The sequence below is a fragment of the Myotis yumanensis genome, unplaced genomic scaffold (assembly GCF_028538775.1).
Source record: "Myotis yumanensis isolate MYYU_CA2020_CCGP unplaced genomic scaffold, mMyoYum1.0.hap1 SCAF_11, whole genome shotgun sequence".
NCBI lineage: Eukaryota > Metazoa > Chordata > Mammalia > Chiroptera > Vespertilionidae > Myotis > Myotis yumanensis.
The window spans coordinates 10,072,711-10,099,553 of record NW_027223762.1 but is presented as its reverse complement, the minus strand read 5'-3'; the positions used below and the strand labels follow the sequence as shown (position 1 = coordinate 10,099,553).

Here is a 26,843-nt window from a genome sequence, read left to right as displayed (position 1 = left end):
ACATTTACTTAATTTCGTCCGAATTGTTGTCTTTTGCTTGGAATCCAGAGAATCCTAACTGATGTTTTTTGTTTTTAATATATTTTTATTGATTTCAGAGAGGTAGGGGGAGAGAGAAATAGAAACATCAATGATGAGAGAGCATCATTGATCGGCTGCCTCCTGCACGCCCCTACTAGGGATCGAGCCCACAATCGGAGCATGTGCCCTTGGCCGGAATCGAACCCAGGACCTGCCAGTCCACAGTCCAATGCTCTATTCACTGAGCTAAACCAGCTAGGGCCTAACTGATGTTTTATATACACATATACATGTGCACACATACACACCAGTACATCATATAGACATAGACGTAGATCCCAAACTTCCCAGGAAATGCGCACAGAATTTTTTTTTTTTTTAAAGGAAGAGTCAAGGTCAGAACCCTGGAGAATGCTAACGTAAGAGAAAGGCAAAGAAAGAGAAATGTGAGACCGAGGTTAAGGAACAGCCAGAGAAGAGAGGTGATTGTTCTATAGAAGATGCCATGGGAAGAGTTTTAAGGAAGAGGGAATGGGTAGTCCAATGTGCCAAGAGCCACACAGCAATGCAGGGACGGTAAAAAGCAAGGTAAGGAAGCGTGGATGCACATGCAAGATGTAGGGAGACCCTGAGACAAAACCAGAACTTTTCTTGGGGTCCAGGGGGAAATAAGAAGCATTAGAGCCAGATAACACAGAGCTCTGAATAGGAGGCAACAGAATTTAGACAACAAGGAGCAGTGGAAATGAGGGGCTTAAAAAAATGCCTGTACTAAACCTTAGCTATGGTGAATTGGGCTGCTATGAACATAGGGGTGCATATATCCTTTCTAATTGGTGTTTCTAGTTTCTTGGGATATATTCCTAGAAGTGGGAGCAGTAGATGAGTGGATTAAAAAACTGTGGTACATCTACACAATGGAATACTACACTGCGGTAAAAAAGAAGTTCTTACCATTTGCAACAGCATGGATGGGACCAGAGAGCATTACGCTAAGTGAAATAAGCCAGTCAGAGAAAAATAAATATAGCATGATCTCACTCATTTATGGAATATAATGAACAACACAAACTGATGAACAAAAACAGATCCAGAGACAGAGAAACATCGATCAGACCTTCAAACCTCAGAGGGAAAGGTAGGGGAGGATGGGGGTTAGGGGAAGAGATCAACCAAAGGACTGTATGCATGCATATAGGCCTAACCAATGGCCATAGACAACAGGAGGGTGAGGGCATGAGTGGGGAGGATAGGGGGGTAATGTGGGGATAAGGACACATATGTAATAACTTAATCAATAAAAAAATTTAAAAAATGCCTGTACTGATGAGTATTTACCATGGGCAAATGAGTATTTACCAGGTATTTGTTAAATAATAAATTCTAATACCACTGTCTCTTTAAATGTGGGGGAAGTACTTCCAATAACTTCATTCTTTTTTTAATACCTTCATTCTTAATCCATGTTACTTTTTAAATTTTATGTTTTAAAACGGTGGTGGGGAGACAAGTTGTGGGGTGAGAATTTCTCATATTATGGTGGATGTTGGGACACGTTTAGATGTGCAAATCTTCTAGATGAGCAAGTCCCCTCCAGATCAATATTGTAAAACAAGAACTTCCTGCAACACTGGAGTATTCTGTACCTGAAATACAGTAGGCACTAACCACATGCAGGCACTGAGCACTTTAGTGGCCGCTGAGACTGAAGCTCTGAATTTGTTATTTTATTTAATTGTGAATAGCCACGTGTGGCTAGTGGCTAACTTACTAAACAGTGCAGCACTAGACTGCAGCCTAGATGATGCAATGGACAATCTCATGGTGGCTTTTTACCACTTCTTCTTGGCTTCACTGGATCAGACTCTACAAAGTTTAAGGCAACGAGGATGAGATTGGAGAATAGAGAAGAGGAATAGAAAAGGCTGTCCATGAAGGCAACTCTGAAGTCAGTAAAAGTTAGTAATTCTATTATACAGTCTCTGTTTCGTGTATCTATAGCTCATAAATAAAAATTATTATTTGCTCGTTAGAGTCAAGAACCTAAATATATCTCTGAGTTTTTGAAATTTCTAATTTGTTGTTCTGTTGTCACATTTGAAAATGCTTGCCTAATGACATTTAATCTGTGTGTAATGTTGTGTTACAATTTCCCTTTGATTCATAGTGGTTTTCAGGGTAATAATTTCATTAGCTAAAAAAAAAACCTTACTTTGTTTTCTTATAGTTTTGAGTGGATGTTTTGCTGTCATTTCTGTTCATTTTAAAGTGTTGTGGACCTTTCTCACGCAGCAATAACAAATGTTTACATAAAGTAGCAGTAGCAGTATTCTGTCTGCAGTTGTGCTGCACTCAGCTTGTGGACCGTCTATTTGCTCTCCTTGTTGATCTCTGTGGTTTCTGAAGAACGTGTGGAACTAGGATTGAAATGATGACATTTTCCTACAGGAACTCCAGAAACCTCGAGGCCCTCTATACCTTATATTTATTCATGATCTCAAATGACATTATATGAAGAAGATAAATTTAATGAGTATTTAAAGAAATGAAAGGAGACAGAAGATTCTTAGGTTAGTTTTAAACTCAGGGCACCAAGAAGGCAGGTAGAACTCCCGTAGAAAAAGTAGAAGATATGACAAGACTCATCTACTAACACCCTGCAGAGGAGCAGAGATGAGCAGTAAGCGCTAGGCTGGAGCAGGTCTCCGGGAAGGGCCTACGTGTAACCAAGTAGCGGGACAGTAACAGGGACCAAGCAGGGGGAAGATGAGGGGTAGAAGTGGGAAATGAGCCTAAAGTACTTTTCTTTCTTTAACTTATTTTCCTCTAACAGCTTATATTAAAAATTTTCAAAATATAGCAAAGTTGAAAGAATTTTGTAGTGAACATCTATATATCCACCACTTAGATTCTACCATTAAAATTTTTACTATACTTGTTACAACACTGTTTCTGAACTGCAGCCGCGTTTAATGGCTTGTGAAAAGAATATAATAAAAAAAAAATCAGAGTCCATCACGTGCGGTAGCTTCCTCCTCTCCCACTTACATGTGTATGCATGCGCTGGCTCAGAGAGAAGCTTCTAGCCAGTATCCAATGCCTTCTGTATTTCACAGTTCTAAACAGTATGTGCTCATTCCCTAATAAAAATCATTACAGCCGAAACCGGTTTGGCTCAGTGGATGGAGCGTGGGCCTGCGGACTGAAAGGTCCCAGGTTCGATCCCGGTCAAGGGCATGTACCTGGGTTGCGGGCACATCCCCAGTGGGAGATGTGCAGGAGGCAGCTGATCAATGTTTCTCTCTCATCGATGTTTCTAACTCTCTATCTCTCTCCCTTCCTCTCTGTAAAAAATCAATAAAAATATATTTAAAAAAAAATCATTACAACCAATAGTCTAATGTTATAAAGTACTGTCTAACATGGAGGAGAAATAAAGAATTTAAATTTTGAGGGGAGAAGAGTCGCTAATACGAGAGTCAAAAATGTTTAGCAGCCTGTTAAAAGTACAGAAATGGAATATGGGAAGAGGTTAAAGCAAGAAGTATATATCTGGGTGTCATCTCTTTAGAGATGAAAGGTGAAGCAAAGAGAATACATAATATTTCTGGAACCAGAAAAGCAAGAATTGAGTTTTGAGAATGTTCTCACATCAGCAGTGTTGGTAGAAGGAATTATGGTTAATACAAAGACACAGAAATAGGGTAAGAGGAAAATATGTATGAAGTTAGAAAATAAAGAGACCCATACACGTTTGTTAGAAACGCTTCACCAGAAAAAAAGGTCCTTGAGGTAGGATAAGGAAAGAATAATCTATTTTATGTCTAGCTATATCTCTACTTTATATATGTAATATAATACATGTTAAAATTAGGGCTAGAGATAGAAGAGTATACACTGTGGGGAATAAGTGTGTACATACACATACATATATTTTTAAACATTCATGTATGAGAGTGAACATTTAAGGTGATGAGCACACTTGGAAATGAAACATCTGTGTTGAGAATAGAGAGAGTAAAGATTAAATAGAAAAAACAGGAGTGAAATTACACAGCAATTACAGAGTAATCCCATTTAAAAGTTCTTTACTTTAAAAAACTTGATAGACGGCTGTTAAAATAGTACATTCTCTTAGACTGTTTCCATAAACAATTAACCAATTTTTAGTCAGAAAACTTTTCAGGAAAACACCTACTGCAAAAAATGAGGCATCCCTTATTCAAAGACGAAATTCTATAGTAGACACATAGATAGCACTAGCTAGCTAAAGAATTCTGTTTTAGTTTCCCAACTAGTCCTAACCACCACAGAAATAAATGGCAAAGCTATTCAGTAGGCTTTAGTTTTCCATCTCACTATTTAGAATGCCTTCATGAAACTGTCTTATGATCATTATTAACATTTCATTCTGAAACAGTAACAACTGTCAAAATAGTTCCCAAAATGAGTATTCAAGTTCTTTAAAACTTTACTTTGTTTTATAATTTATTAACTGGTTATAAGAGACAAAAGAAGAAAAAAACCCAAACTGGCTAGAACAAAGCGTTTGCTGACTTTCTGAGTCAGTGAGAACAGCTACCTCCAAGAGAAGAGGTCCCAAGGACTCCTTTTCTATCACTCCTTGACTACTCGACGAGATGTCCGACTTCTGTACTTCATCATCAGCTGTTGACTTCTCTATAATAAAGAACCAAAAAGTCACACATCCAAAATGGGCTTATTTCTATAATGACAAGTTTAAGAAGACACAGATTCACCTAATTTCAGATACAAATAAAATATATGTTTATTATCTAGGCCAGTGATTTTCAACCTTTTTCATCTCATGGCACACATAAACTAATTACTAAAATTCTGCAGCACACCAAATACATATTTTGCCACAAAAAAAAGTACAATTTTGATATATTCACACTGGATGGTTACTATTGTGTTGACTGCTGTCATTTTTTTATTTGGTAATCTAAGGGGGAAGAGGTTAGAACCCCTAACTAGTACTAACAGGTATTGCATGTTTTAAAAATTTTTGTGGCACATCGGTAGAAAATCGCTGACCTAGGCACTTTCACGTTTAGTCTTAATTATACTTGTTTTATAGAAGATAAAATTGAGGGTCACAAAGGTTAAGTAATGCATTCCAAATAATGTAGTAACTAATTAGTGGCACTAGGAGGACTTGAATTCTGACCTACAAAGTCCAGTGTTCCAACAGTGAGAAAAATGGTATAATTCTATAGCCTTTTAAAAAGTCTACACCAAAAAATTTAAGAAATGGATAAATTGTAAAAGAATAATTACTTTTGTCATTTTTTTTTCTTTTCTGATCAATTGCCACTGAAGAGAAAGTGAAGATAGGATTTTTCTGTTTGGGAGTCTGCATGAACAACTAACCTTTCACACTCATGTCATGATGATCTGACTGGTAGTAAAACTAACTGCTAGAGTGCTTTGAAATTCTTTTGTGTGATGATGTTGAAAAATCCATCCATTATCTTAAAGCAGCATCATACTTAAATAAAAGTTTCTAATCTGTCAGATGAATTAGTTCACCAAAAGCCAAATATAGTATTATAGAGTATTGCAATTCGTTTTTTTACTTTAAAAAAATGCAATGTTTTAAATATTCCAAAAAATACAGAAAAGGTGCCGAAACCGGTTTGGCTCAGTGGATGGAGCGTCGGCCTGCGGACTGAAAGGTCCCAGGTTCGATTCCGGTCAAGGGCATGTACCTGGGTTGCGGGCACATCCCCAGTAGGAGATGTGCAGGAGGCAGCTGATCGATGTTTCTCTCTCATCGATGTTTCTAACTCTCTATCTCTCTCCCTTCCTCTCTGTAAAAAATCAATAAAATATATTTAAAAAAAAAAAAAATACAGAAAAGGACATGGCATACATTCACATAGTAACCATTCATTTTTCACTGATGTTAACAGTATTTGCTTCAGGCCTTTCCTTTTAAATTAACACAATGCTGCAAATAGAGTGAAGCTCTGCCACCACTCCTCCTCTTCAGTATTGTGAGGTCACAATAATAATTTCCAAGCATGATTTAATACTTAAACTACATATGTATGATTTCATGAACACTATACTATTGTTTTGTGGGTGTAAAGTGTGGTTTTGATTGCATTCTCTGATGGCTATGACGTTGAGCAATGTTTTTCATGTGCTTATTGGTCATCTATATGTCTTCTTTGGATCAATGTCTATTTGCCTGCCCATTTTTAATTAGGTTATTTATTTTTATTTTGAATGTTTCATTTTATAGCATTTTGTTCTTGCTTCATGGATAAAATAGTTTCCCTTTTGTCTCTAAGGGACTGTTTGGTTTTAAGTTTTCTTCTGCTCTCTGTGTTGTCTCTGCTTTCTCTGAGTTACTTTTTTCTGTTTTTTCTCTTTTATATTATAGGCTTTCCCCAAGTATTTAGATTTTTATTCAGATTAAAAAGTGGTAAACTGAAGTGCTGACTGGCAGCTGTGTGAAGAGTGGGGGAAAGGCAAGGAGCTGTTTTTTTTTCATGTGGGGATCGTTCGCAACTGTCAGTGTTTATGTGCTGTTCCTTTGGATGCTCAATTTCCCCACGGGAACCCTCCCACCTTCAACTTAGGGACGTGAGCCAGGCTGTCAGGGTTTTGAGTCGACTGAGCAGGGAAGGGGCCATATGCCTCTTGTTGGCTCTCCCCTTCACAGGCTCACCATACCCGTTTCTGCTGTCTGCTAAATAAGTTGTCACTACTAACCATTTTCCAACTTCTAAAATCTTAAAATCATATCACTTTAATCATTTTAAACATATTTGTTTATAGTCTTTTCACACCGCTTCTATTAATCTGAAATTCTTTTGGGTCTAGTCCTTCTGTTGGTTATGTGTGCTCTTACTCACTATAGGTTATTCCCTCATATATTATATCAGTTTTTAGAATACAATCCCTCAGAAGCACTCTTTCTTTGGGAATTCCATGTGGCCAGGTGTGGGAGTGTTTCTCCAACATGTTTTGCTTTTGTTTCTGGTAGGCAGCCCAGGGATTTTCTGGTGTGGGGGTCCCTAATAAACATAGATAGTATATAAATCATAAAAATACATCAGGGCTTTCCCAGAATCCAGGAAGAAAGAGGCTCATTATTCAGATGGAAGGATTCTCCCATCATTGAGTTATTGTCTTTCAACTCTCTGTCAGAGCCTCAGATCTCACACCACTATTTGTGTCCCCTGGCGTAGGCTACGCTCTGGTACTGGGTCCCATAACCTCCCAAGACAACCAGTTTCTAATAAGCCACTTTCTTATAACAAGAAGGCTCTCAGATTTACATTCTAAAATAAAGTGAATCTGAACAAAAATGTTTCTTTAATAAAATTTCGAAGTTCAATGCAACTTCTTAATAATAAAAAAATAAAATCACATATTGTCAGTATCTTTAATTACTAAGCCATGTTTTGTTTGTTTTTTGTTAGTCCTCATCCAAGGATATTTTTTCCATTGCTTTTTAGAGAGAGTGGAAGGGAAAGGGAGAGACAGAGAGAAACATCGATGTGAGAGAGACACTTCAATTAGTTGCTTCTCACACGCAGCCAAGAATCGAACCTGCAACCCAGGTATGTTGCCTTGACCGGGAATCGAACCTGAGACCCTTCGGTTGCACGCTGATGCTCTAACCACTTAGCAACATCATCCAGGACCACGGGTTGCTTTTTTACCTTGTTCCATTCTTTTCATTAGCTGTATTTGATCGACTGTCTTCTTCAAAATCTTGCATTTGTCTGGTTTTACACTCAAGCTGTCAATGTCACTGATGTTTGCAGACAATAACTCAGCTAGCTCTTCTAAGTATTTATTTTCTTGCTCCCTGCGCCTCTTTTCAGTGCTGTTACACAAAGAAAATTCAGTAAGTGTACATTTCTACCACTACATTTCCTTCTCCGATTGAGTACTTAATGTTTACACATTTAGAGAGATTCCTATTTTTATAAAGAATATAAAACCAGATTCAGAAAACAATTTACTGGTAAATTCACATCTAAAAAAACGGATACCACAAAATACCAAAACAGAAGCCAATTCTAGCTAAAATACATAAAGAGAATGACTGCTGTCACAGATGAATTTCCTCAGCAATGTATATTCATTGACTATTTCAATAACAATGAATACAGATATTAAAAGGAAGCAAACAGTACATATACTACCTGCATTTGTAATTATATTACCTTCTAAATAACGCCTTGAGATAGAAAATCTGAATTTTCAAATAAATTTGTTATAAATTAAGCAGGGTGTAGACTATAAAGAGTTCAAATAAGTTATAATAAGAAATCTGATAAACTCTTGATTCTTATAATGACTAGACTATAGTTGGTCCTCAGCAAAAAGAAAAAAGTACCCATCTAAGAAGTAAAATAAAAAGGATAATAAATCAATGATTAGAAACTAAGGTATAGAGAACAATGTCTTTAGTATACAACTTTGTTTTAAAAATAGATTCAATTAAAAAATAAAAATACCATCTACTTATAAGGTATTATAAATTTAATAAAGTCAAACTCAAATTATCTTAAAGCAAAATAATGAGAACAAAAGATAACAGCGGAAACAGCCAGCACTTTACGTTCACTCAAATGTGCTGAATGACTGTATTGCTCATTTTTGTTTTCCAGTCTTTACCCCTGGGTTACTTAGCCAAGTCATCAGGCAACTTGCTTTATGTAAGATAAAGACAATGAAGTATTATTTTGAAATTAATTTTTCTATTATCAATTTAAAAGAATGAGAAAGACTGGTCATAAGCAGCTCTTTGTTTTATAAGCAGCAGTCAAAATCATTTGGCTGCATATAAAAATGGTAGGAAAAAAAGGTGAACAAAGGGAAAGAGCAGTTGTTAAAAAGCTCATATTTGGCAACAATTAAAATGCCATTTATTTTAATTTTAAAAGACTATAAAGGTGATAGCATTTACATAACAACTTAGTAAGTCGAAAAGAACCAAGTCAAATCATCAAATGTATTTACTTACGTAAAACAAAATACCACTAAATGGTACACATCTCAAAACAAAATCAAACTTTAAAACTATATATTCCATTCTGTCTTTGTCTTTTTAATCTTACATTATTAAGGAATTAGTCCCATTTTACTTAGTAAAACTCTTATGACGTCCACTGTTAGTACTTACAGCAAGATTTTGACAAGTTTCACACCAAGGCATTGACAAGTAGGCATGAAAAGAATGAATAACCTACATTTTGATATATACAGGCTTTAGAGAACTCCAGCTGAGCAACCTGATAGTGTTTTGAAGCACATCTGCTTTTTATGTTAGAGAAACTAATTAATATTAGACTTATTAGTATATTCAGTCTATAGTCTGAACTAATCTGTTTAAATCTATGGGTTTACATTTCAACACAAGTAAATTGGATTCACTTGGTGAGGCTCCCAAATTTGTTTTTTACTTTAAATTTTGTGTAAAACTGAAGTGCTTGAAACTACTGTAGGATAAAAAGAAAGTTGATAGAATGGGCACGGTAGGCAGACAGAGAGGTGACAGAGGAAGCAAGAAGCTAAAAGTAATGAAATAATGAAGTGTCTACAAAATGACCTGAAAATGGTACTAGGAAAATCACCACAAAATGAAGCAACTAATAAGTGAGGATAGAAAATGAGAGTAGATATATTAAAATAAAGTCAAAATTGAAGGAGGGGTGGAGATGACAAAAAATTCTACCTTAATGGAAAAGAAGGCTTTCTTTATTACTTTGGGCCACCTACATTTCTCCTCTTACTAACCCACTTCATTTCCATTTATATTGCATACATGCTAGTTAATGCTACTATGAGTTAACTTCTCGTGTATCTTTTTTTCTTCAACTTACTAGTTTTTTCAACAAATGCTCCTATACTCATTATGTGCCAGATAATTATGTACTATATCCAGAAGTAAGTTAGACTTAGCCTCCAATTAGCCAGAAAACAGAAAAGGAGACAAGCCATTATCATACTATGTTGATAAGACTGTAATACTGGAGAAGGGCATACAGATGGCTCCTAGACCTAGGAATGAGATGTCTAAACCTAGTGGTAGGAAACGATTGGTTTCCTGAAAGAAAAAAAACTCAGCTCTTTCAAAGGTATAAAGTGAGAGTGAAAATATCAAGTCAAAGGACCTATAAGTAGTTCAACATGGCTGACCTACAGATGTAAGAACCCAAAAGGGCAAGAGATGAGGTCCTGGCCAGACCACAAGGGCTCTTTCGTGCCATGATAAAAGGCATGATATATTACTTAAAAGTACAAGTTCAAACTTCCTCTGTCATTTACTAGCTATGTAACCCTGGAAATGTCACTTAATTTCTCTAAGCTTCAGTTTTCTTATCTGTAAAACAGGGATAATGACATTACCTCTTAGGCTTTTGTGAGGATTAAGACAATGACATATATAAAATACTGGGCAGAGTTCCTGGCATACACTATTAGCTTGATCAATGTTATCTGTTATCATCACTCTGATTATGATTATTTTTTTCAGGGCCAGGGGAAGCCCAGAAGGGTTTAAGAATGAGTGGCATGACCAGATTGGTAAGCTTCTTGAAGACAGAAAGCATGTGTCACACTTCACATATATCCTTATAACATCACCCACATGGTGCCAGTTGAAAAGCAGGCATTTCATAAACACTTGTTGAGTTGAATTGGAAATGTTGAACAAGCAGAAGGCACAGCTACCCACCATTTTAAGATTAGCACTTTAATCCTCATTCTCTTAGAATAGTTAAAGAATGGAGAAGAGGTAACAGGAAGGAGACACAAGACATCTCACCCCAACAAACAATTACTGAGGAACTCTCCTATCCAGGGCGACTATACCCAGGGCTGGCCATACCTGAGGTCTACATATGCTCTTCATGATTTACTAAATATAAGCCAAACACTGTGTTAGGAACTAGGGATAAAATGGTGAGCAAATTCAGATAAGTGGTAGAGAAAGACTGGTTTCCTGAAAGGAAAAAAAACCCCAGCTCTTTCAAAGGTATAAAGTTAAAGTGAAATTATCAAGTTAAAGAAAGTATTAGTTTGCAGTGGAAAAGCCAGGGATTCATGAAATAATCACACACACTAGTAAAATCTGAAATTATGGATCAAAGCTATAAAAATATGTGAGAGAGATACATGAATGGTAGACATTTAATGTAATAGTTAAGGAAGAAAGAGAAGGTTTCCTTTGAGGAAGTAATGCCTAAGCTGGCATCGTAGAATGTCTATGTGATGACTACAGGAAATCTAGAGGGAGCAAGCTGGACTGAGGGAGTAGCATTATAAGGGAGCTGAGGAAGGAAGAGAACCTGGTAAGTATGCAGGACTCAAAGAAGGCCAGTAAACTTGGAGTAGATGAAACAAAAGCTTTAAAGTGGCAATGAAAATGATAAAGCAGCTCTGCCAGAAACAGACCAAGAAAAGTGTTCCCACCTTGATGCCAGTGTGTCACATGGAGATCCTTTTCTCTTATGTGAGTCTGGGTTAGCAGGGTCGGATGAACTGTCCCCGAGGCCACTCATGTTGAAAAACTTCACACCTAAAAAGAAAGGACAACAATAAGAATCTATCCTAATGAACTTGCCAACCACAGGGGGGGACGGAGCTCCCTTATGTTAGAAAATGTCTAAACATTGTAGTCATTGTAATTAATGCATAGATTATTACAGCCAACATAAAGACACCTACATCTATACAAAACCACAGTAATCACCAGCTACTTAGTGTTTCTAAACTTTTTTTCTGTATCTGTAAAATAAAATTAATAATCCTTTGTGAAATCATAGAGATCAATCAGGATAAAAATATTGTTAGAATAAAAGAGGTACTGAGATTTTTTTTCAACACTTATATGTAACTGTAAAAACTCAATGTATAAGTGAGAGTCAGAGAAATTATTTTTATATTTATTTTAATTTTTATTTTTAACTTTGAAAAATATTTTTATTAATTTCAGAGAGGAAGGGAAAGGGAGAGAGAAATAGAAACATCAATGATGAGAGAGAATCATTGCCTCCTGCATGCCCCACACTGGGGATTAAGCCTGCAACCTGGGCATGTGCCCTGACCAGGATTCAAACCCTAACCTCCTGGTTCATAGGTTGATGCTCAACCACTGAGCCATGAAGCCAGGTTGAAATCAATAAAAACATATTTTTAAAAAAATGTTGAAAGACCCAACATGGTTTTATTAGCATTAATTCTGAAACCCCAACATTAAACAATATCCAACTAAGTAACACATTACTGTAATTAAGACTGCTACCTTCTTTTCTGATTAAGATCCATAGAAAGCTCTGACCAGTTTGGCTCAGTGGGTAGAGGGTTGGCCCAAGGACCGAAGGGTCATGGGTTCAATTCCCAGTAAAGGGTATGTACCTCTCTCTCTCCCTCCCTCCCTCCCTACCACCTCCTTTCCACTCTTTCTCTAAAGATCAATGGGAAAAATACCCTCAGGTGAGGATTAAAAAGAAAAGATCCATAGAAATATAAATGAGGTTAACCAAATATCACAAAGCAAAGAAGCCACTTAATTTGATTTTCACACAGAAATAAAATGTAAATATTTTAAAATTTATTAATACAAAAAATTAAATTATGCAATAAATATATAATAATGAAAAAGCGTCAACTCTAAACTTTTCAACAAAAGTAGAAATAGAACAGTGAAGAAAATAATGAACAGGGAAGAAAATGGAAGATAAGACTTTAGAGTTTGCTAAAATCTAAAAGAAAAGAGTTAGCCCAGCCAGTGTGGCTAAGTGGTTGAGCATCAACCCATGAACCAGGAGGTTACGGTTCGATTCCTGGTCAAGGCATATGCCTGGCTTGTGGGCTTGATTCTCAATGGGAGGCATGCAGGAGGCAGCCAATTGATATTTCTCTCTCTCTCCCCCTCTCCCTTCCTCTCTCTGAAATCAATAAAAACATTAAAAAATTTTAAAAAAGAGTTAGCGAACTCCTACTTCATGTTCAGAGGCCACTTCCTTACCTGTCCATCTTCTCCACTTTCAAAGGCATTAGTATATCCATCTGAGAATTTACTCATCTGGAATTCTACTGGCTCTCAAAATACTCCTGGACATGTATTTCTTATTATAGTGTGCTATAAATTACAATTCTCTTGTTTCTCTTCTCTTCTAGATTGCAAACTCAAAGCCAATTACTAGATCTTTTTACTGTATATCCAATATCTAACATAATGCCTAAAAGATACAGATGCTAAGATGGATGATAAATTTTAAGTGATTAAGCTATGTCACTAATACAACATTTAAAACTTTTAAAGGATATTTAAGATTTTTTTATGGTTAAATCTTTTCTGGAATCTTTCATAATGCTCTATAAATTCTTCCTACAATTGAAATCCTTGTTCCCCTGTTTCCAATGGGGGAAAAAACACCACACCCTGACCTTCCTGGTCTAGAAATTAGAGAACAACTCTTCTAATTTTGAAAAAGTAAGTAACTACTATTTTGCAGAAACTGTCTACTATATTTCATAGTTCTATGGAGACACGAAGACCTGTTACAGTTGTGCTTACAACTGTAAACATAAATAATATAATCTCATAGGCTGGATAATTTTGAGCAACAAATAAACATGGAGTTAAAAGGAGATTCTCCATACTGAACTACCCTCAGACTACTGGCTATTGATATTTGCTAAAATTATCTAAGATTCTGGGACTCAGGAGACATCAGACAACAATTCAAGAGCAGCCAGACAGGCCGGCCACCAAAATTAATAGCCAATAGTAAGAAGCTGGGAGAGAGTCACCAACAATTTGCTGATGATTCTGGTATGAACTGCTTTCTATTTACAAAACAACAAACAGATAGTGGAATGCAAAACCTCCGATGAGTGGAAACTATTATAGCTGTTCTTTTTGTGGAATGGTTTTATATTTGGCAGTTAGGGTACTTAAATAAGGTTCATTAAGAAACGTTGGTTTCAGGAAACCAATTTGCATATCACCTTTTAAAAAGAGGTAAGGTTTCTAAGTAAAAGTACCCTCTTGATTTAAAAAGGCTTGCTAAATTATACCTAATCTCATGCAATCTCTAGAGAGCAGTTTTAGGAACTAGAAACCACATCTATCTCGGTTCAAATGGACCAGACTAAACCAAATAGGGGAGGCTGAAGAAATAGGTCAGTGCTTTGTATTTCAGTTGATTTATACATTTCCACATGAGAAATTTGTTATTCATCTCCCAGATTCAGCTGAGAAAAATGTAATTTGAAAAATAAGTAACAGTTAATAAACAACTCTAATAATTGGTCACTTTGACAGATGAATTTTTTTAAAAAAAGAAAATGTTTCTCAAGGGCCCAGTGTCACAATGGGTAACACAGACTATGGCTGACAAATTTTTCTCAAACAAGAGTTTCAGACACCTGCAGTTCTCTGAAAGAAGTTTTCAATTTTCTCTTTTCATTTAAATGACAATTGAAATCTTTTTCTTGTTAAGAAAGGATGGGGATTTCAACAATTTTATTGTCCTTTTTTATGGTTAAATTTCCATTGTTTGATATACCACATTTTGTTTAGGTAATCATCAGTGAATGGTCATTTAAGTTTTTCCATTTGGGGGCTATTTATCAATAATACTGTTGTAAACACTTAAATGCAAATTTTTTGTGTGAACATGTTTTCAATTCTCTTAAATATATACTTAGGAGTGGAACTACTAGGCCATACTATAACTCTCTTAACTTTTTGAGAAACTGCCAAACTGTCTCCCATAATGGTTGTACCATCTTAAATTCTCACCAGCAATGTACAAGCATGCCAATTTCTCCACCTCACCAAAAGTTACTTTCAGTTTTGCAATTTTATTTTTATTATAGCTATTCTAGTGGGTGTGAAATGATATCTTTACACTTCCCTAATCACTAATGACATTGGTCACTTGCATATCTTTTGTGGAGAAATATCTATTCAAGTCTTTTGCCTATTTTTTTAAAAATTGGGTTGTCTTTTTATTGTTGAGTCATAAAAGTTTTTTATATTTGGGTACTAAACCTCTATTATATATATGATTTGCAAATATTTACTTTCATTCTGTGGTTTATCTTTTCACTTTCTCTATAGTGTCTTTTGATAAAAGTTTTTAATTTTGATGAACTCCAACATCTTCCAACTTTCTTCTTTGTTTAATCAGTACAATGCCTGGACTTCCTTAAAGACAGTTTCTATTAATTGCTACTTTTCCATGATTTTGGTTTCCTTGCATGCCTAATTTCATGTTAAAACAGATATTTTTGGGTTAATGACTGAACAAGGATTTCCTTAAACATCTGGAAACAAAAATTCTCTCAGAATCCACAAAGCAAGGGACCAAAATGGTGGCTATCCCTAGCCTCTGCCCCCATAAACTTCTGCCAATATCTCAACCATTATGGTCAGAAATAGAAAGCAAAGGCAAAGAAATTGATTTAAAGCAATGAGTTCTTAAAAATGAAGGCATCATTTTATTTCATCGATTTTATAAAATATCAAATTTTTCTTAATCTACACTAATAAAAGAGAAACTTGGTAATTGGCGTACGACCGCTACCCTTTTCATTGGCTAATCAGTGAGTATATGCAAATTAACTGTCAGCCAAGATGGCGGCCGGCAGCCAGGCAGCTGGAAGCGAACATGAGGCTTGCTTGCTGCAGTGAAGGAGGACTCCAACGTTCCCCACCTCACTTGCCGGCCTCTGAACTACAACTCTAAGCAACTATGTACTGTGTTGCAAATAAGAAGATAAACAAAACCCCAGAAACCGGCTTTCATTCAGCCGGGCTTTAGCAACATTGTATCGATGTTTTCAGTGGCGAGGCCTCAGAGCTAAAGCTGGCCCAGAATAAAAAAAAAAAAAGAAAACAAGGAGCAGTTGGAAGCTTCAGTCACTCGCTTCCAGAAAACAGCCCTCAGCCCCTCACCCAGACTGGCCAGGCACCCCAGTGGGGACCCACACCCTGATCCAGGACACCCTTCAGGGCAAACCAGCCGGCCTCCACCCGTTCACCAGGCCTCTATTCTATATAGTAAAAGGGTAATATGCCTCCCGGCACCGGGATCAACGGAGCAGTGAGGCTCCTGATCAGCCCTGCTCTGTGGGTGATAGAGGGTGGCGCCCCAACCCCCCTCCATGGGCCCTGCTCTGTGTGTGACAGGGTAGAGCCATAACCTCTCCATCGGCCCTGCCCCGATTGTGACAGTGGCGGCGCCCCAACCCCCTGATCGGCCCTGCTCTGTGGGTGATAGAGGGTGGCGCCCCAACCCCCCTCCACGGGCCTTGCTCTGTGTGTGACAGGGTAGAGCCATAACCTCCCCATTGGCCCTGCCCTGAGTGTGACAGGGTGCAGCGCCCCAACCCCCTGATCGGCCCTGCTCTGTGCGTGACAGGGTGTGGCGCCGCAACCTCCCCATCGACCCTGCCTTGAGTGTGACAGGGGGCAGTGCCCCAACCCCCCAATCGGCCCTACCCTGAGCGTGACTGAGGGTGGCATCGCAACCTCCCGATCCACCCTGCTCTGTGCATGACGGGGCGGCGCCCCAACTCCCCAATTGGCTCTGCTCTGAGCCTGACCAGGGGCTGCACCTAGGGATTGGGCCTGCCCTCTGCCACCCAGAAGCAGGCCTAAGCCAGCAGGTCGTTATCTCCCAAGGGGTCCCAGACTGCGAGAGGGCACAGGCCAGGCTGGGGACCCCCCCCCCCCCCCCCCAGTGCACAAATTTTTGTGCACCGGGCCTCTAGTGTTTTCTATAAAAGAAAATCCTGTGCAAAGTCTTTTAAATTTATTATGCTAATAAAGACATTATGAAGGGTTGGATAACTTAACTTCTAAAAGTATGTAATGTTTAAAACAATGTACTTGCCCTAACTGGTTTGGCTCAGTGGATAGAGCATCAGCCTGTGGACTGAAAGGTCCCAGGTTCGATTCTGGTCAAGGGCGTGTACCTTGGTTGCAGGCACATTTCCAGTAGGAGGTGTGCAGGAGGCAGCTGATCGATGTTTCTCTCTCATCGATGTTTCTAACTCTCTATCCCTCTCCCTTCCTCTCTGTAAAAAAATCAATAAAATATATTAAAAAAACAAACAAAAAACCCCACAATGTACTTAATAAGTTTATGTTTATTATTAAAACTTATTCTACAGATTAACAAATAAGCTTTCTTAGCTGGTTTGGCTCAGTGGAGAGTGTCGGCCTGAGAACTGAAGGGTCCTGAGTTCGATTCAGGTCAAGAGCACTTGCTTGGGTTGCAGGCTCAATCCCCAGTAGAGGGCATGCAGGGGGTGGCCAATCAATGAGTCTCTCTCATCACTGATGTTTCTCTCTCTCTCTCTCTCTCTCTCCCTCTCCTTTCCTCTCTGAAATCAATAAAAACATATATATATTTTTAAAAAGAAATAAGCTTTTTTTCTATGTACTAATTTTTTCTAAATGGAAAGAGAATAATTTTGGAAACTGTAAAAGTTTACTTTCGGTTTCCTATTAAATATACAGGATGAAGAAAAAATCGTATCAGTTTTTTAAAGTTAACATTTTAAATTCCTCACATTAATTTTATTTAAAAGATAACTTTTTAGCCAGAACCGGTTTGGCTCAGTGGATAGAGCATCCACCTGCGGACTGAGGGATCCCTGGTTCAATTCCGGTCAAGGGCATGTACCTTGGTTGCGGGCACATCCCCAGTGGGGGGCGTGCAGGAGGCAGCTGATCGATGTTTCTCTCTCATCAATGTTTCTGGCTCTCTATCCCTCTCCCTTCCTCTCTGTAAAAAATCAATAAAATATATTAAAAAAATAAAATAAAATAAAAGATAACTTTTTAAAGATAAAAAAAATATGCATTTGCCTTGGTAAAATACTCCTACTGGTATTAATTTGTTACTGTGGAAAAATAGCATACAACATACACATTTGTGAAACATACCTTCAACATTTTCTTATAAATATATGAATCTCATTGAATGATTACAGTTCTCTTAAATAACATTGTGTAATTATACATACACTAGTGGCCCGGTACACAGATTCATGCATACTGAGGGGAAATTAATTAGAAGAAATATTTTAATATCGCTTTTCGCCCTTTCTCTATAATAGAAGTGTCAACCAAATTCACGATCGACAATGACAGATCGAAACAGACGCGTGTGATTGGTGCCAGCAAGAGCTTTAGCCTTTTATACATATAGAATAAACTTGCTTAATTAGACCTGCTTTCTGATGTAGCTAAACTTTTTCCAGCCCAGTGAAGCACCCCAACTTCTCTTTCAGGTAATTGTCAGCAACACAGCAGTAAATATCAACACAAAGCAGATTATTATTGTAGATCACGCAGGGAGAACAAAGGGTGAAATATTTAACTGCAGCAGTGTTTGACTATATTCTGCTCAGTGAGAAAACCTGAAGTCATTTTTAAAAAATATATTTTTATTAATTTCAGAGAGGAAGGGAGAGGGAGAGAGAGATAGAAACATCAATAATGAGAGAGAATCATTGACTGGCTGCCTCCTGCACTGCCCTACTGGGGATCGAGCCCACAACCCGGGCATGTGCCTTGAGTGGAATCGACCCTTTGCTCTACAGGCCAACGCTCTATCCACTGAGCCAAACCGGCTAGGGCTGAAGTCATTTTCAAGGTCCACCATTTCTTACTTCTTTTCAGTCGGGTCAAGTTTCTAAGCTTTCTAAATCTCCATTTTCCAGCTAAGGAAAAGAAAACAGGATTCCACCAAGTCAACTATCTACCTACTCCAGGACTTCTGTGAGGATCAAATGAGATGAGGCACAGGAAAATGCTTCACAGACATCTGGTTAAAGTGTAAAATGTTTCCATCTGGCTATAAAGCAAGTTGTGTTCCTGGGGTGAAAAACTCCAAGGAGGCTAGTCGCTAGGGAAATGAAGCCGGGCGTTGCTACGTGATGTCATTACACGGTACCCGCAGCAACCGTTTCCGGGCTGGGCTGGGCTGTGGACCGCATTTTGCACCATGGGATCTCAGCAGTGTTGGCTGTGATTTGGTGGGCTGTCACTCTGGGGTGGTGGCGGGGCTTGCATCCCACTTGGGGGAAGCCGAGTGTTGCTTTGTGGGCACCAAGTCAGTGATGCCATTTCTCTGTAAATGGCCAGTGAGCGTCATGGCAGCTCCTGTGTTGACCATCTGCCCCCTGGTGGTCAGTGCATGTCACAGCGACCGGTCAAAGGGTCGGATACTTAGCATATTAGCCTTTTATATATATACTAGAGGCCCGGTGCACAAAAATTTGTGCACTCGGGGGGGTAGGGGGGTCCCTCAGCCCAGCCTGTGCCCTCTCACAGTCTGGGACCCCTCAGGGGATGACCACCTGCTGGCTTAGGCCCGCTCTCTGGGGGATTCGGCCTAAGATGGCAATCAGACATCCCTCTGGCAGCCCGGCAGCCCTCGGGGGATGTCCACTTGCCAGCGGGGAGCAGGCCTAAACTGCAGTCAGACATCCTTAGCGCTGCTGAGGAGGCAGTAGAGGCTCCCACTACCACCGCTGTACTGGCAGCCATCAGCCTGGCTTGTGGCTGAGCAGAGCTCCTCCCATGTGAGAGCACCCTGACCACCAGAGGGCAGCTCCTGCATTGAGCATCTGCCTCCTGGTGGTCAGTGTGTGTCATAGTGACCAGTCATTCCCAGTCCTTCTGCTGTTAGGGTCAGTTTGCATATTACCCTTTTATTATATAGGATAGAGGCCTGGTGCACGGGTGGGGGCCGGCTGGTTTGCCCTGAAGGGTGTCCCGGATCAGGGTGGGGGTCCCACTTGGGTGCCTGGACAGCCTGGATGAGGGGATGATGGCTGTTTGCAGCTGGTCACACTCCTTTCAGGGTGGGGGTCCCCACTGGGGTGCCTGGCCAGTCTGGGTGAGGGGCTGAGGGCCATTTTCAGGCTGGCGGGTGACTGAAGCTCCCAACCTCTCCTTTTTTTCTTTTCTTTTTTTATTCTGGGATTTATTTACCTTCTATGGCTGTCACTGGAACTGAGAGCCGGCTTTAGCTCTGAGGCTTGGCTCCAGCTCTGAGACCTCGGCTGCTGAAAGCAGGTATCTGGGTTTGTTTGGCTTCTATAATTGAAACACTGTTGCAGCTCCAGCTCTGAGGCCTGGCTGGCTGAAAGCAGGTTTCTGGGGTTTGTTTAGCTTCTATAATTGCAACATTGTTTCTTAAAGTGCAGCTCAGAGGACGGCAGCGGCAGGCGGGAACCTTGGCTTCCTCCATCACTGGAGCAAGCAAGCCTCCTGTTCGCTTCAGCTGCCTGGCTGCCGGCTGCCATCTTGATTGGCAGTTAATTTGCATATCGCCCTGATTAGCCAATGGGAAGTGTGTCGGAGGTATGGTTAATTACCATGTTTGTCTATTATTAGATAGGATATTGCACATGTCTTCAAAAAAATCAATTCTAGATTGTTTTAACTTGTGAAACAGATGTTGGAATTTATTAAAAAGAAAAAAATTAAAGCTACTCTTCCAGACTACAGCTGTCTTTACCTGTGTAAAGAATGAAATAAGTATCTGAATGTACTGGCATGTGCACAGGAGAACATAGTCTAGCAAAGAAGTAATAGCCTTAAGAAAAGAAAATGATGAACCTATAGAAAAATTTCAATGTCTGTCTCTTTCTACCAACTCTACCCACTTTCACAGATTCAGATAGTAATGAGCAGAAAAACAGCTAGAGCTGGGGAGAATGAAGCCCAACATTACACAGATTATCTGAAACCAAATAACCACACTTGTCACATAAAATTACTGCAATATCTAAGATAATTAGAAGTTGTTTAATTTCCCTCAAATATTTCAGAAACTCATTTCAAAATACAGTATGGTTAAATATACACATATAAACTGATAAAAGAAAAATAAGTACACTTAAATTTGGTACTAGCAAAAGTACCAAAGTAATAGAGCTACATGGGTCAAAATAATTTGCCCAAACAATGTAATTGTATTTTAAGGGCACTAGAAAATTATCAAGTCAGGTAAATTTCCAGATAATTTCAGGGTCCTTCTCCCCAAGTGAAAAGGAAAGGGCACAAATAAAATTACAATACAAATCTGTAATAATGAAAGCGTAATATGCAAATCGACCGAACGGCCAAACAGCAGAATGACCTTCTGGACGACCACACTATGACACTTACTGGGGCCAGGACAGCCCAGGTGGGTGCGATGCAATTGGTCGGGGGCCCAGCCATCGCCCCATGATCACCCCGCAGAGGGAGACCCAGGCCACCGGCTGCTGGGGTGATCAATGAGGGGGCTCCAAGATCGCCCCAAAGAGGGAGGCTTAGGCCACTGACTGGTGGGCTGCGGCAGCTGGGCAGGACCTCCCTCTGCGGGGTGCAATCGATCACCCCAAAGTGGGAGGCCCAGGCTACCCCGTGGCAGCCCTGGGCCGGGTGGGTGGGGCCTCCCTCTGCAGGGGCTATCCATCACGGAGCCCTGGGCTGGGTGGGTGGGGCCTACCTCTTTGGGGCGATCTATCGTACAGCCCTGCGATCAATCGCCCCAGGACTGCAAGAGGACGCAGGCCAGGCTGAGGACCCCCCCCCCCCCCAGTGCATGAATTTCGTGCACTGGGCCTCTAGTCTACATATAACCTTCATTGCCCAAATTTATAGAAAGATTGTGCATTTTTTAAAAATATATTTTATTGATTTTTTACAGAGAGGAAGGGAGAGGGATAGAGAGTTAGAAACATCGATGAGAGAGAAACATCGATCAGCTGCCTCCTGCACACTCCCTACTGGGGATGTGCCCACAACCAAGGTACATGCCCTTGACCAGAATTGAGCCTGGGACCCTTGAATCCACAGGCCGACGCTCTATCCATTGAACCAAACCAGTTAGGGCAAGATTGTGCATTTTTAAAAGCCCTGCTTGAAACTTAAGCCACATCACTTGATTCAAAATATATTTGGCAAAAACATTATTGATACCTATTGAAAAATGAAAAAAATTTCTCTAAGCATTCCAGGTAAATAACTGGTTAAAGAGCATCAATATCTGCTCAATGATCATATGAATTTATCTGGCTATAACTCTTCCAGTGCAATATCCAACTAAAGACTTACTCCAAACCAGTAAAACTCAAATTTCACTTCCCAGAGTTTTCAAACAGAGTAAGTATAAAAATAATGCTTATAAATTAAACCGGAAATTAAGATTTATAAAATTTCAGAATAAGGCACCACAGCAATTATCATCTAGTACAGTGCTTCTCAAATCTTTTGACTATATAAGTCACTAGAATATACAAAATGTCTATCTTACCTATTCCCACTTTTGCAGTATAAAGTCAGCAGTAACAAAGAATATGAGAGGAACAAAATAACAGAAAGTTCACAAAAAATGTAATCCCATGAATATGCATTTAATTAAAGGATGTGACAATGTAATTATAAAGAATTTTATGTGTTTTATATGTATTAACTCATTTATTCCTCACAACTGCCCTATGAAGTATATATTATTATTACCTCCACGTCATAGATGCACTGATTGAGTTCAACAGTTTTATCTAATAAAGAAACTACAGTCTGATGGTGATGACAATGATGATGACTAACACTTTTTTGGACTTACTATTTGCCAATCACTGTTCGAAGCATCTAGCTTATTTTATGTACTCATAAACCTTACTAATTCATTTACTCATAAAATATGAGATAGATAACATTATAATCCATTTCAGAGATGAGAAATCTGAGGCATGGAGGGGTTTACTTAATCTGCCCAACATCATAAGTGGCAATGGTAAAAATCATTCCTAGGTAACTTGGTTCTAGAAACTGGCTGTGCTTTAACTTATATAACTAACCTACAGTCACATAATTGATAAGTAGGAAAGCTAACTATAGATCCCCAAGTTTTGCTTTTGCCTCTACACTAAAATGCTGACAAATTATACATATAAAAACCCTGGGTGGTATTTACAAGGTTCTCAAGCATATGAACAGAGAATCTTTTCAATTCTTGGTCCAAACATCACATAGAAATAAAATTGATCGTATTTCTAATCCTGACTTATCTTTTATGGTCATAATATAAAACCAATTATTTCCTATAAGATGTGAATCACCTTAAGATGTAAATGTGCAATTCCTTCAAAATCAAAAGTTCTACCTTGTAAAACCTTAATTTTTGTCCAAAAATATATAAATCTTAGATTCTGAAATTACATGTATACTTACGCATACAAACACAAAATGCCTTTCAATATCATTCAAATCATCTCTAGGGTCTACCTTCTGGAATTTTGAGCTCTTACTATGTTTTGACAAATTTTCCCCTGAAGATATAGTTATAGGCTTTGATCTCCAGATAAGGTTCTTAGTACCAAATCCATGAATCTCCAAAGTCTCATAACCTAGTCTCTTTAGAAAGGAGCATAGATGGAAAGAGACAGGCTCAGAATGAGTGCCGCTGTACAAAAGAGCTGGCCTGGACTCTTCCAAAATGTCGATATCATGGGAGACAAAGAAAAGCTGATAAACTATTCCAGGTAAAAGGAATCAAAGAGATGTGACAACTATGCAGTGTGTGATTCTGGATCAGACAACGTGATAAAATTTTAGTATGGACTGTATATCCTATATAATAAAAGCCTAATATGCAAATCAGCTGAACAGCGGAATGACCGGCAGAACGATCGGTCACTATGACGTGCACTGACTACCACGGGGCAGATGCTCAACGCAGGAGTTGCCCACAGCCCACAGACCCCAGGCCAGCCAAGGCGGGCGCGAGAGGGAGACCCCTGATTGCCCCACCAGTCACTCTGCAGAGGGAGGCGACCAGTGGCAGTGGCGGGGGGCAGGGCTGGTTAGCAGGCAGTTCCAGGCTGGCCAAGGCTGGTGCCAGAAGGACCCCCCCCACAATCACCTTGCAGTCGCCCCACAGATCGGCCCTGATCGTTGGCCAGGCCTAGGGACCCTATCCGTGCACAAATTTCGTGCACCAGGCCTCTAGTTAGATATAATAATAAAAATGTTATGTTTCTTGAATGTGGTTATTATACTGTGGTTAAGTAGGAGACAAATAATGAATATTTAGGAGTGAAAGATCATAAATGTCTACAACTTACTCTCAGATGATTCTTCATCATTATCACCATAATAGTGGTGGAGGAGCAGAAGTAGTAAAATACAGAGAGATAAAGCAAACGTAACACAATGTTTACAATATTGGTGAAACTGGGTAATGATATAGAGGTGTTCAGTTTATCAATCTTGCAATTGTTTCGCAGTTTAAAATGTTTTTAATAAATGTTAAGGGGAAATAGAAAAGATAAAAATTTTCATTGTGACATAAAGAAAATCAAGACTTTCTCAGACTCATTCACTGAACACTGAGTTAAAGAATAAGAAAACTAAGCCAGAGTTCAATTACTAGATTATTCTATTTTTTTCTCCTTTTCTCTTTCATAAAGTCCAGGTACTTACATAACATTCCCTTATTGAAGCCTATATTACTTTCAATGTGCATTTAAGCGGCTTATAAAGTGTAATCTAAAACTTTTTGAACATTTTCAATTAGAAATGTCAACACATGTTTTATGATAACCTTGAAGCTTCTCAGATCATATATTCCATAAAAATAAGAGTCAACAGGTAGTCATTTTCTCCAGACTTTTGTAGAGACAAAGCTCTTTAAAAACAGAGCTACAATTCTTACCTGGGAGACTTCTTTGTTCATAATGAGTCCTCAAAACAGATAGGGTCAAGTTAGTGCTCCTGAGGTTAGCTTCCAGGGGGATGGGGTAAAGATGTTCTCCAGAGATGGCTCTAATCTCTTCACTCTCACCTCATTTAAGGACAATTATGCAAAAAACTAAAGCAAAGGAAAAAAAAAAAAGCAGAGGGAGGTTAGATTGTCATTTTATTGTTTAAGAAATGATAAAGGTCAGAATGCTAGGTAAAGAAAAATAACCGTTAAGGCCAAATGGAAAAATATTTCCAAAGACAATGTATAAAAGTCTGACTTTACAGTTAAAGTCCTTTCTGATGATTAAATATATATTCCTACTTAAGACTGCTACTTACATAATGCCTAATTACATTCTGCCCTTAATCTTTGGAAAGACCCATTTATATGTCTTTAATTTTTTTTCTGACTGTATGTATATGTTTATTCTTTCTACTTATAAATCACTAGAGGCTCAGTGCACTGGTTTGGCACCAGTGGGGTCCCTCGGCCTGCTCTGTGGGGATCAGGCCGAATCTGGCTCTCCGACATCTTCCAAGGGGTCCCAGATTGTGAGAGGGTGCAGGCCAGGCCGAGGGACCCCACTGGTGCACAACTGGGGCCGGGGAGGGACTGCGGGAGGGCTCCAGGGCATGTCCGGCCCATCTCTCCCAGATCCCAGCAGTAAGCTAACCTACCAGTTGGAGCCTCTGCCCCCTAGTGGTCATTGCATGTCATAGTGACTGGTCAAATAGTTGAACTAACAGTCGGGCACGTAGCATATTAGGCTTTTATTACATAGGATGATTTTTAAAATATATTTTTATTGATTTCAGAGAGGAAGGGAGAGGGAGAGAAACAATAATGATGAGAGAGAATCATTGATTGGCTGTCTCCTGCACCCCCCGACCGGGGATCCAGCCTGTAATGCCGGGCATGTGCCCTGACCAGGAATCAAACCATGACCTCCTGGTTCATAGGTCAATGCTCAACCACTGAGCAACACCAGCTGGGTAACAAATTAGATCAGTGGGGAATGCAAAGTCATGATCTGTGCTTAAAAAGGTGCCTAAACACACACACAAATATAGTCTCAATTTATATACAGTGCCCAAGTTCAATCAAACACTGAGATGCTGTAGTTTAAGAGAAAAAAAAAAGATATTTTAAATACATGAGATATATATTAAGGGACAAAGAAAACCTTAGAAAAGAAGAGGACTGAGTGCCATTATTACAATTTTCTAAATGTTTCAAGAAGGCAAAGGTGTTTCAAATGTCATATACCAGGAAAAGGGTCCCTGCCTCCAAGATGAAGGGAATCACAGTAACAACTCTGTCCACCTCATGATGAAAGTGGCCTGGGTAAAGAGGTAGAGGCTGGGATACTGCAAAGAAGGGGAAAGGAAAAATTCTAGCTTGGTTATTAAATGAAAGATGGTCTCATGAACCCAAAGTAGAGTTGCTTTTCAAATATACTGTTATCATCTCCTATCACTAACTCAGAGAGGTATTTCCACTAATCAGTCTAAATTTCATCACATGTAACCCTTATATAGATACCCCTGAAAAAAGTCTTGCATACACTAAATTTTATAAAGCAAATATTATTCTTTATATGTAAAACTAAAATATTTCATTCAATAGAATCCTAGTGTGAATCATTCTTTTAAAAATTAATCCCAAAGGAAAAAAAATTAATCCCATCTTTTGTATAAAAATTTTTTGAGACAAATATATAAAAACTTAAATAAACACAAACAAGAAAAAAAATTAAAATTGCCCATACAGACCCATACATTGAACCATTAATAATAACTTGACCATGATATTTGTTGTACATGCTCAACAAACCAAACTGTATTAAATTCAGCAATATCGTTGGAAATAGGAATCCCAATTTAATGCTAGTTTATTATAACAAGATAAACTGAGTCTCCCCAAAGACATGCTTTTAGTAGTCTTAGTTTAGGCTAACTTTGATCTTGCTGGGAAGGAGTTTAAAGAATTTCATAGAAAGGTTAAGAATTTTACCTGGAAAAACTGTAAAGAATTTGTGGAGCGGGTATGAGCAAGAAGTAC

At 38.9% G+C, this 26,843-nt stretch overlaps 1 protein-coding gene across 9 annotated transcripts in view; it reads right to left on the bottom strand.

Annotated features, from left to right (window-relative positions):
• The window catches only part of NCOA1 (nuclear receptor coactivator 1), a 178,658-nt gene that overhangs the window by 65,260 nt on the left and 86,555 nt on the right, over window positions 1-26,843 (bottom strand). For 8 of the 9 annotated variants that reach the window (XR_011473140.1, XM_070428782.1, XM_070428779.1 and 5 more), the window contains 4 exons: window positions 24,753-24,908; window positions 11,485-11,590; window positions 7,722-7,888; window positions 4,604-4,701 (listed from right to left, as the gene is read on the bottom strand). Coding sequence is in view for 8 of the 9 variants with exons in the window: in XM_070428782.1 (XP_070284883.1) it covers window positions 4,604-4,701; window positions 7,722-7,888; window positions 11,485-11,573 (354 nt within the window). In the remaining variant the exon portion in view is untranslated. The remainder of the gene's footprint in view (window positions 1-4,603; window positions 4,702-7,721; window positions 7,889-11,484; window positions 11,591-24,752; window positions 24,909-26,843) is intronic. The other variant, XM_070428783.1, reaches the window with a different exon arrangement.